Genomic DNA, 11,529 nt, shown 5'->3' with positions numbered 1-11,529 from the left:
CATCAATGAAGATGTTAAACAGAACTGAGGTGCGTTTCAGGTGGCATTTCTCAATGCTAAAGAGGAAGCAGCAGGCTAGTCTCTCTTCTGTGGAGCACCTTCCCTTGCAGAGCTCTTTCTGTCCTAAACTTGAGTTTGTGTGTCTCTTCAGGGTTTGTGTAAATAGCCTTCAGTGCACTAGGGAAGACTAAGCAGGAACCTAAAGAAGTGAGACAAGTGTACATGCAGCAGTCAAGAAAATCGGATGATGCAGGAATATTTTTATAAGCCCTGAAAGTACCTGAGGAAACACAATAAAAGATTTTTTTAATTCATAAATTGACATTGTTGTTATAACTGTATTCAGTGCCGCCCATTTTGAATCATTTGATCATAGAAAAATACACAAACATCTGATGATTAAGATTTTATTATATGTTCTCTCCTCGTTGGTGAATTTACCTTTTTAAATGTTCCTTAAAAACAGAACAAGAAAAAAAGGCATACCTTTCTCACTGCAGTAGATGTTGCAAAAGTGTTTTCAGCAAGCGCTTGAAGATATCAGGGAAGCTTTATAACGGGTCGTTGTAAAATGTTCTATGTGCTAGGAGTAAACACGCTGAAAATGAGGAAGGAAAAATGTGCTTGCACTTCTGCCTGAGGAACACAGCTAGGACAGCTGAGGAAGGGAAGAGTGGCGATCCTGCTTCCCTCCGTGATCTCTCTGGCCACTGAGAGCAAGTGCAGCTTGCTAAGCAGAAGGCTGCTCCCTCTTGTCTGCATTGTTTCTTTTGAATGGGGCGCAAGGCTGACCATTTTGCACACTTCATGTGTTGAGTTGGCAAGTCTCATCCTGTGCATGCTCTGTTTGAGCTCTGACTTTGCGACTGTGCAGAAATACAGCCTGAGTCCGCTGCACCACTCGCGTGCACCGCCTCGCACTCGCCCCTGGGCAGACTATGATTTACGGGGTATTTGAGAGCCCAATCCAGTCTGAAAAGCAAAGATGAGAAAACCTATGTAATCTGCAGATGAGTTTCTTAATGTGACCTGTTTATCTCTTCCAAAGGTGGAGGGAGGCAGTGGCAGCTCGAACAAAGCTGAAACATCAAATGAGGGCGTTTCCAGCTGCTCCCTGTTACGCAGATCCAAAAAATAAACTGAAAGCACTGTCTCCCAGTGCTGAGTGGCCTATAGCCATGGAGAACTTGTGCAAAAGAATTGTGAACCTGGGGAACGGAGGAAAGCTGGGGATCTCTTGCACAAGGTGAGGATACTTACAGTGACAGCAGTTGGCAATCTGTTTGATTTTTTTGGAAGGTAAGTTACAAAGTAGCCCTATTTGGACCTTCATTGTGAATGTTAATGGTTTTGCAAAGCTCTTTGTTCTCAAATACTTCCAAAAAGACCCTTTCTGCACAAATGCCATGACAAAGACTGCAAACCTAAAGGAACCATTCTTCTATTAACGGCAGCTTTCTAAAGTGTCTGTAGTATTTCTTAGGTCTTAGTGAGTCTGTCTTAAGTTTGGTTAAAGTACCTGTTTTATACCAAAAATTACAACCAGAGCCCTTTTGTTTCCAGATTGAATTGGCTGAGAAACAAGACAGTGCATGAAATTAAAGTTCAGCACTTCTACCAGCAATTGTTAAGGTATGTTGGCGTTTAATCCTTGTTTTCTTTCTAAGCAAATTGTAACAGAAATGCCAGAGACCTTGAAAATGTCGGTAAGGAATGGTAAATCGTACTCGAGTGCCCACTTGCAGCCTTGCTTCTGGGAGTATTTTCCAGATAAGGGAAACTGCAAGATAAATTCGTGAAAGTGTTAGGCCACCTGATCCTATTGCTGTGGGTGTAACTTTACCTACCTGATGGATATTGTGGGTGTGTTTTGTACCTGGATGGGATGGTGTATAGGGGGAGGGGAGTAAATGAGCTGTTACTGGCCTGGCTTGTAGCACGAAGGGATTAATCTAGATGTTTAAAGTGCAGCAGGAGGTCTGCCTTCTCAAGGTTCGTCTTATTGGAGCAGGGTATTGAAGCAGCGTGGAAATGAAGCAATACCCATATGGTCCCACAATCCCCAAAGTAAGGCTCGTGTAACAGATTTAGCAGCTGTGATTCTTGAAGGCATCTGGTCTGTGGTGAAATAGATGGGCAACAGATCTAAAGAATTGGGTCTAATTTTGGACTGTTTGAACTGGACAGTAGCTACTTACAGTATTGTAACTTGTTCAAAGCAAGAAAAACATTCCCCAGGTGGGAATGAGCACTAGGGGGGTCTTTTCACCAGCTTCTGTCTCTCTTTAAGTGATTTAGCTTGGACTCCCCTGGATCTTGTCTCATTAATCACTGAACATATTCCAGTTCGACAAGAACAGGTTTTTTGGAAAGTGCTGTTGGTTTTGCCAAATGATGATGAATATGCAGAGGATGATCCCAACAGGTAAGTAAGAGTTGATTACTGGGTCTCTTTCTTAAACAGGGCAGTCAAATAGAAGAAGAGTAGTAATACACAGTCCTTGATGTATTTTTTCCCATGCCATGTCAAATTTCCGGTTTGTGGGGTTTTTTGTGGTTTTTTGTAGTTTGTGTTTTGGTTTTTTTTGCCTCCAGAGCACTCTAAAGAATACAGCTGCAATTTATTGCAGTGGTCTGTATCTTCTGACATTGTTCATTGGATTCCTTTTGCTTATACTGAAAACAGAAAACCTTGAGAATATGTAGCAGTGTGGATAATCTCAGGACATTTAATAGCTATTTAGCAAAATCCAAGCAATATGAAGTTTGGGGTTACGATAGATTGTGGTGTCTTAGAGGTGTTTGTGTTAAAACCCTAAAATGCCATTTTTTTTAAAACAAAAACCACAAAAGCCCACTCTTTCTTGTTTGCTAGGGTACTGGTGGATTGGTTGAAAGCCAAATTTATGGGAGACAAAAGCTGGAAGAAAAACACTTCACGTGCAGAAGGCAAAATTCAAACGCTGACATTATTTAATTCTCTTGGCATGCAAGGGAGCAGAAGCGTTAAAGTCAGTGTGTGTATAAAGGTAGGTACAAACGATTTCATGATACCTAACAGGCTGTAAGAGCAGGGTGTGCTCTTTTCCAGTGGCTCTTGTGCAGAGGCTTTTCACGCTGTGTCCTGTCAGGTGAAGGGGGATGATACTGGGAAGAATGGGTTATTGAAAAGGTCTGACAAAAGATGGATTTTTTTCCTTTGTTTCCAGTCAAATGAGTAAATACCTGTCTAAATACAGTGCAATAGTTAGAACCGCAATCATCTCAATTCTTGGTGCCAAATCAGGTGCTGAAGTGCACTTCTGTGCTTACCTGCATCTATTGGATACATCCGTGTTTGTCTAACAGCTCACTGTCTTAGGATTTGTAGAGTTTCTGGTAACTAATGTCAAAGCTGAATTCTAATGATAGTAAACCGCAGATTTCAGTATGAAAATAGCTTGGTTTAGCTTTAGCTACGTTAAACGTTATCATCTTTGTTACTCGTGTAGGTGGCACATGGTACACTCTCTGACGCTGAGCTTGATATGGCTGAGATGCAAAAAGACTTGCTTGGAACCAGTGGTCTCATTCTTCTTCTGCCCCCTCGAGTTAAGAGTGAAGATGTTGCGGAAGATGATGTTTATTGGCTTTCGGCCTTGCTGCAGTTGAAACAGTTGCTTCAGGCCAAACCTTTCCACCCAATAGTTCCGCTGGTGGTTCTAGTCCCCGGGCAGGAAGAGGAGGCTGCAGAGAAAGAAGTTGAAGAAGGTATGTAATTATTTCTGTGCTTTGAAAAAACAATGTGAATGCCCCAAGTAGAACTGTTGCGGCTAGTGCAGTCTCTCAAATATGTCGTCTAGTAAAGGGAGAGACTGCGAAGTACAGTACTTCTCAAAGCTTTACTAGAAATCCTGAGGCCTTAAGAACTGATCAATATGGAAAGAGATGAACTTTCTTTTGGCTTCCAGTTTTCCTTTGCATGCGATATTTGATCCTGAGAGTATGCAGGCAAAGATGGAGGAGGGAAGTGATGCTGTGAATATATGCGGAGTGTGGTCAGAGTAGGTGTGTTCTTTCTGTGTGTATATGGCGGGTTTTCTTCTTTTTAAGGTTTGATGCTGCAGGATTTGATTTCAGCCCAGCTTATTTCAGACTACACCATTGTTGAGCTCCCAGGTTGTATCAATGACTTACAAGGCACCAGAAGGGTAAGAACAGCAACTCACATGAAGAGATACTTGACTGGTTTATCATTAACCTCTCCATTACTAATGCCTTATAAGGAATGATTGTGTTCTCAGTAGCTTAAATTGCAACTGAGTCTTGTGTAACAGGATATTTTTTCCATTGAGGTTTCTGTAACATAGTTTTTATTCAAAAAGCTCTCTTACCATTTTTTTCACATACCTGAATTTGCTGGAGTCGGGTGCTCGCTTGTTAACAGTGATTCCAACATCAACCAGAACTATTTTGAAATGAAATATTTCTGCTACTTTTCCATTGTTTATGACTTCAGTTTTAACTGACTGGAGGTCAATGGCATTTGCTACATAAAAGATAGTTTCATCTGTGTGATACCGAAAACTGCACTGAGACCAAAATGTGTGGATTATATAAATCCATTCTTGTCTGTCCTGCCTGCATTGACTAGCAGGGGTACAGTTGCTACCTAACAGTCGAGAGCTAGTGGTGGTGGGTAAGCCTTTGTACCATCAAGCTCCCAGTCCTAAAATGCAAAGGACCCTTTGTAGCTCTTCTAGCTGCTGTGAGATCACCCAGTTTTATTCCTTCTTGGTGGATGGGACTGAGGGGTGCCTCTGTCCTCTTACATATGTGAAGAAGGATTGTATGGATCTCTCCCTGACAGCCTCCAGACACCAGCTTCTCCCCTTGTCCTTCAGTTTGCTGTGCGCTTGGCAATAGCAGCCTGGAGACGACTCAAAAACCCATGATGGAAAATGATAGTTATAAGTCTAAATTTTTTATTTTTTTTTTATGTATGAGTCATAACAGGGTGGTTTGGAGAGGTGGGAGAGGGTAATGGCCAAGGGGAGCCAAGCTAACTCAGACCAAAAGCAGCTCCGGCCCTGTATTCCCTTCTCAAGGTGTCTGAAGAAGGTGTCTAAGAAAAAAGGTGAGAACAAGACAAGCCCAGAGTGATGCTCCCCACCAAACCCTCACAGCTTGCATCTCTTTGCAGTTCAAGGACTGCCAGGATCAGACATGGCTTCTCTGGATATAGTCACCATGGGCTAATTTCTGTGAATCTGTCCAAGTTCTCCCAGATAAGTTTTCGGCATCCCCACTGTCCTGCATCAGGGAATTCCACTGCATGACTGCACCTGGTGTGAACAGCCTCTTTCTGTCTGTTCCTGAGCCTGCTGCATATGAGTTTAGTTTGTGACCACCTAATTGGAGAATTATTGTTGCAAATATCAGGATGACAGTGGTTGGTTTGCTTGTATTTTCCTACATAGTATCTTGAATAGTGTTACGTCAAACTTAGGGTTGCAGGATTGAATCCTTTGTGTTCTGATCACTGCGGAGCAGTTTCCAACCACCCATGTTTTGTGTGTCGTAGATCTCTGCAGCTGTGGGCTGGCTGGTTTCCCAGTGCCCTGACTTGCTTGAGCTCTGCAGTCAGACCCTTCGGGAGTACATTGAGGATGGGATTGATGGTGAATTTGGCAAGCGCTTCTACTATGACTGGAAGGAGAGGCGTTTAGCTGGCCTGCCATCTCAGGAGCCTGGGGTCATCATAGAGCTGTACAACAGCGTGCTGCAGTTCCTTTCGGATGTGGCATCCTCCGAGCACCTTAGTGACTTGTCTTGGCCTGTTACCGAGTTTTCAGAGCCTGGGGGTAACAAGGTGTTGCCCCACCTGCAATGGAACACGCCTGATCACCTGGCCTGGCTGAAGAAGGCTGTGCTGTCCTTCCAGATCCCGTACCTAGATCTGCCTCCATTAGGTGGTATGTACTTCACACTGCAATATCCTCTTGGCAGCACGTCGTTTTCTCAGATGTGCCTGCGCCATGTTGAGCTTCCAGGCCGTAAGGTGGGTAGTTTGGCTCTGTCACAAATTCTTGCAACTTACTTTGTTGTATTTTTTTTTTTCCCCATAGCTCCTTGGCGTCCTGTTTGCCGCATGATTTTTCAGTATGTGTCTCAGATTGCTAGTTCTTCCCATACTCAGCCACTGATCCAGTCTCAAGTGGAGAATCTGCTGAGCAAAACTTACCAGAAGTGGAAAAACAGAACATCTGGGAACTCTGATGAAGATGGACCTTCTGTTGATGAGATCCCTTGGGATGATATCTTGGTAGTCTGCATTGATCATAAACTGAGAGACTGGAAACAACCCAAACTGCCTATTGCTCCAGGTATTGTGCATCCTTCTAGAACATGGATGATACTTCTTGCATAACTGTCTTTAATAACTTGACAATGGTGCCTTGATGCATGGCAGCGAGTGGTATGTAGCAGGGAGGGAGCTACGGTCTTGCTGTGCTTGCTGAACATCTATCTTCTCTTTGGAGTGTGTTGATTATGACTTGACTTGAGCTTGTGATTAAAAATTTTGTCTCTGTGTGGTCAGAATCTTTCATCCCCCCTCTCCCAGTAGGAGAGGGTTTACATTCAACCAAAGGCCAAGAATTGGTCCCTTGGAAGTCATGTAAGCTCAGGTCAGCTGAGATGGCAGGCTGCCACTGTTAATGAGCACTTCCAAATTAATGAAATTTGTCTCGGATTCTGTTTGCTTTCAACTTCAAGTGTTGGGGGGTCTTTTGGTGCCCTGTTTGGCTTAACTACAGAGAGCCTCTTCTAGTGAAATGACTACTTAACCTGCCGGACACTGAACTTGGATACACTGGAATTTTTAAAATTAAGATAAAGCAGCATTTTACAGTCTTTCCCAGTAATCTGGTATCTGTTGAACAGTAAATCAGCTCAAGAAGGCTCCTTTTTACATGCGGATTACAACTTAGAGCTACTTGAAAATGAACACACAGTTTTTCCCCAAACTGGCTTTTTAATACTGAGCTTTTCTTTTGAAGGGGAGAATCGTTCTAATAATAAACATTGCGTTTGGGTTTATTCACAGAAGCAGTAAGTGAAGATGGTGAGATTCGTGTGTACTTCTTCAGGGAGCATTTAAAGAACTTCACTCTCCCTTTTTCATGGGAACAAGCCAGACTATGCACACAGGAGGAGATCCGGCGAGGCTACGAGAGGTGAGGTGGCTGCTCGCACTGCCTGTGGGAGTAGCGTTCAGCTGTCCATTGTGCCATCAGAGTTGCTTGGTGAACTCGAAGGAAGTTCCTCAGAGCCTCTATGATGAACATACAGTGCTGTCACGATGCTGAAAACCAGAACATGCTTGCATGCATCTCCCTTGAAATGATGTACAAGGGTGTGCTGAAACAGGGTAGAAAGGAGATTTTATTTCTGCAGGGTTACTGAGCTCTCAGAGAAATGGATTGCTGGGAGTGCTTGAAGTGGTGTAAGTGGGGAAATTAACTTCTGCCAAAAAAAACACTGCTGAGGCTTTGGAATTAGACTTGTACTCTAAGTACACAAAGCATGGAGAAAAAACAGCATGAGGTTGGGGGAAGAACATAGAAATAAATCATGAGCATGCCCTTTATTGAATAGTGCTCCCTCCCTTTCATTCACCTTCGGTTGCAGTGTGAACCTGACAGATGAATTAATTACATGTTAGATGATTTGCAGATTTCTCTTTGGTAATTACATATTAATTTTGCAGCCTTTTGAGTTCAAAAGGAGACTTTGTCCCCAGCTTGTGGGAAGGCATCAGGAAGGTCCCACTGCTAAGAGAAAATGCTAGAGGTTGGGGGGGTGGAGTGCCTTAGAGCTGTGTGGCATTAAAATATTTGAAATCTCCAGAGTCTAGCTCACTTTCCTAGCCTTGTTCAGAGTGAAGCCACTCTCTCTCTCTTCCCTCTAGGAGGCTTAGCTGCTGCTCTGCTGTGTAGCAGGAGATGTTGGGTAGATAACTTTCTTTGGAGTGAATCCCAGCCCCCTGTCAGATTAGTTCTTCTCAAATACCACATGTAGGTGGTGGTAGGTTGAATCCTGGTACAAGGGAATTATGTCTCCAAATGATCAATTCTTGCTCCCTGCTATTTCCAAACTTCAAGCTAGTAGCGGAAAATTACCACAGTCATACCAATTTCTGTGCTTTTATTTGTGTTTGGTTTTTTTCCTCCCCCCTCAGGTCAAGGGTAAAATCTCCCAACTCTTTTAAGAAACCCTATAGCATCTCCATGATACCAGGTCAATATGGTTCTGACATGAGCATGCTGTTAGCTCAAGAAAAGAGCATTCCAAGTGCAGATGCAGTCACAGACACAGCCTCAGCCCAGGAACTTCTCCCAGAGCGTCTGTTGGCACAGTTGCAGCTGGAGAAAATAGAAAGCAGGAGGTAAGTTCCCAGAGCAACATCCTTTCCTTGCAGCTCCGGCCCAGGGTTGAAAACAATTTCTAACTTGAACGTAATGGGAAGCTGAAGTCTAACGATGCTAGGAAACAGCCTAGACTATCTCCAGTTTCATCAAGCACATCAGTGCAGTCCCCTGCTAGCTCCTACTTGCATCACAGGAACAGTCCAGGATGGTAGAAATACTTGGAGCTTTGAGGAACTGTTGGAAACTGTCTGTGGTCAATCAGGCCATCAAAACTAAAGCAGAACAGTGTGTCCTGCAGACAAATGTCTATAAAGTCCACTGTGGGATGTCAGATTGGTGCCTGTAGCAATGCAGATCACAAAGCTGAAGAACTAAAGCTTTTGAGATTGGCCCAAGGGTTTCTTGTCTCTTCTGCCTTCCCCATCGGTTGGGTGTCTTCGGTCTGTGTGGTTCCTTTCTGTACCAGAGTCTTCTATGATGGATTTTTGTCATAGCAGTGGGGTATGTCAGACTTTGTTGGAAATGACTGTGAACATCAGGTCTTTCTTGCAGACACTTCTGAGCCCAAAACTCTTGGTTAACCCACTAGTTACAAGAACAAAGCCGGGCTGCAATCTGACTGGTGCTCTTGATCTTTCTGTCCAGGTTTGAAGAACAGTTGCAGCAATGTCTAGCTGAGGACACTGAGCCCCTTGGTGACTTCTTAGGTCTTCCTCTCTACCTCCCCCAGTCTTTGGTCTGCAGCCCAACTGTCACCTGTCCGTCGATGAAGAGTCCTGTGTCATCTGCTCAAGATGTAAGAAAGGGCAGTGCTGAGAATTAGCTATAGCTCTGAGGGGTGCGGGTGGCACACCTCCTGTAGTTGCAAAACCTTTAGTGGGAATTACCTTGGTGTGCAGTGTTGGGGAATAAAGAATTGAAAAACTACGCCTTCGAAATAACTCCCTTCCAGGGAGGGGAATGCTTTCTGCAGATCTGGACTAAGTTCTTCACAGGTGTTAATGCTTTCTGCTGCTGGCAGTCATAACGGTATCCCTTGTGGTGCTGCACTTTTAACTTAGAGAATCACTGTTGTGGGTCAGCTTCCCCCAGTTGAAGGAAGGCTTGGGACCAGAAACAGAAGAACATGCTATTTTTGCCTTACCTCCTCAGGGCTGGGAGCATGCTGATCTCCATGGTCGTTCTCAAAAGTGGGGGAACAGCCAGTGAGCTGAGAAGTTCCTCGTTGTTACTGGGTAATACTGCTTTCTTAGTCTCGTCTCTTTTCCTTCTGCCCAGGCTGGGAGTCAAGAGGGATGCAAGCTTTTGGTGGAGGAGCTAAGCCCCATGCTGTCGGACAGACTGAAACACTTGAAGCAGCTCCTCAGGGCAAACAAGGAGGGTGAAGTTGCCTCTGAGCTCCACCTGTCTGCTCTGGTGGACATGGTGGATATCTGAGCAGAGCTGAGATAACAGACCAAGAGATCTGGTAAAGAAATCCAGGTCCAGGTGATTGAACAGATGAGGTCCTGGAGCACATTCCAGAAAAAGCACGTGTCCTCCCAGGAGAAGAACACAGAGCAGATGAGGGGGCCTGGGCCCTTCTCGCACAGCTGCCTTCCACAGAGATGGCATGTCGTGGCTCGCTGTGTCCCTTTGGCTCGCTGCTGAGCTTTGGCTGGTCTGGGACTCCCTCCTTTTCTGTTTCACAGGCATGGAGAGGAGTCAAGTGCTTTTCTTGGAAGGCCTTAAATTGACACTTAGTGGCGATTTTTCTTTCTATGAGCTCTTATCATGGATAAACATAGCTTCACCAGGAGAAAACTATAACATAGCAGTGGCCCCTGGGAACATCAGAGGAATTGCATTCCATGGACACAGTCCCCGAGATGTTGTCTCAGCTCTGTGCTTGCTTTCTTGCTTCACGCAGAAGCTACCATGCAGCTGCACTGTGGTTTGAAGTTGGTGTCTTGTTGCCCTGGAATGTCAGTACTGTCATTCTTGAGTCAATGCAACACTTGGCCGTATTTTGTACTTAATGATGCTCAGTGCAAATCCAGAAGGATTTTTGTGCTGCTGGGCCCAAGTTTTATCTTATTGAATATTTATGGCATTAAAACCAGAGGAGTTGCTTATTCTACGGATTAATTGTCATGCTGGAAAGCAGGACACTTTCTTCAGTCTTCAGTAAACAGCTATGGAGAAATGATTTTCCTGTTTTGGGAAGAGTAGATTACCTGCATTCTCTAGTATTTAAAAAGCTGTGGCTTTGGAAGTTGAAGACCTTTGTTTTTAGTTTAATATTGATTCCCAGTAAATAGTATGAAGATGTTCTTCATGTCCGCAGTACTGCAGTAAAATTAATCTTTTTTTTTTAATTACAGTATCAGCAGGTTTTTCTCAGACAGAGGCTTCTGCCTGGTGAAATACAAATTACTGCAGCTTTGGCAGTAAACACTGTCTTGCCTGCTGGAGACCAGTTGTCTGACTTGCTTCTAATTTTGTCTGAAATTCTCAGTAGTCCAAATCTGTCAGCTGCCTTCCAGATAAGTGATTTTTATAGTTTGGGTTTTTTTCTTTAATAGCATTTGTATTATTTCTCTTAAACCTAGAATAGCACTGGTAGCGTAATACTAAGTTGAAACAAGAAATGTAAACTGAAGAAATTCTGTTTTGAGGACGTTCATACTACATGCACTTTTGTTGGGCTGAGTTAACTTTCACTGATCGCAAGCAAAGTGAAGCCACGCTTTACTCCTGTGCTGCCATTTGATGTTCTCAGTTTACCTGGAATTCAGCTGTAAAAACCCAAAAGTGTTTTTGGGACATGGTTCGTGTCATCTGATGCAAATGTGTTTTGTACCTAATAAATTTTTAGTGGCTTGAAATGTGCAGTTGCCTCGTTGACTTATGCCAAAGCTCCTGCTGCAGGATGGTCTCAAACTCTGCGGTTTTGTTTAATCCCTGGGGTCTCTAGTGTAAAATATCCAAGTGTGCCCGGCGGCAAGGGGGTGGCAGTGCCGTAGAGGCCCCGTGTCGCCTTGCCCCATGACCTCACGTCTCGCAGCAGCTCCGGGGTGCGATGGGAGAACTCGGGGAGGCAGCAAAAGAGCACCGACGAGGGTGGGATTCGAACCCA

General features: G+C 44.1%; 1 protein-coding gene across 1 annotated transcript; it reads left to right on the top strand.

The window, feature by feature from the left end:
* Window positions 1–1,043: 1,043 nt before the first annotated feature.
* LOC104168231 (germinal-center associated nuclear protein-like) lies at window positions 1,044–9,848 on the top strand. Its single transcript, XM_009708752.1, has 12 exons — window positions 1,044–1,246; window positions 1,564–1,632; window positions 2,291–2,425; window positions 2,876–3,029; window positions 3,492–3,750; window positions 4,093–4,190; window positions 5,564–5,954; window positions 6,108–6,365; window positions 7,088–7,217; window positions 8,222–8,428; window positions 9,057–9,207; window positions 9,690–9,848. Exons 1-12 carry the CDS (start codon window positions 1,092–1,094, stop codon window positions 9,846–9,848), a joined length of 2,166 nt encoding a protein of 721 aa, XP_009707054.1. The 5' UTR covers window positions 1,044–1,091.
* The last annotated feature ends 1,681 nt before the right edge of the window (window positions 9,849–11,529 follow it).

Source organism: Cariama cristata, unplaced genomic scaffold (assembly GCF_000690535.1).
Source record: "Cariama cristata isolate BGI_N322 unplaced genomic scaffold, ASM69053v1 C11588222, whole genome shotgun sequence".
Lineage (NCBI taxonomy): Eukaryota > Metazoa > Chordata > Aves > Cariamiformes > Cariamidae > Cariama > Cariama cristata.
Note: the sequence above shows the minus strand (reverse complement) of the source record. Positions and strands in the feature narration are given on the sequence as shown.

What these genes read in the sequence shown, in the direction of transcription:
- LOC104168231 (XM_009708752.1), top strand. Translation starts at nt 1,092, where the DNA reads ATGAGGGCGTTTCCAGCTGCTCCCTGTTACGCAGATCCAAAAAATAAA. An exon ending in TTCTACCAGCAATTGTTAAG is followed by an intron (nt 1,633 to 2,290) that starts GTATGTTGGCGT and finishes TCTCTCTTTAAG; the next exon opens with TGATTTAGCTTGGACTCCCC. An exon ending in CTGTGTCATCTGCTCAAGAT is followed by an intron (nt 9,208 to 9,689) that starts GTAAGAAAGGGC and finishes CCTTCTGCCCAG; the next exon opens with GCTGGGAGTCAAGAGGGATG.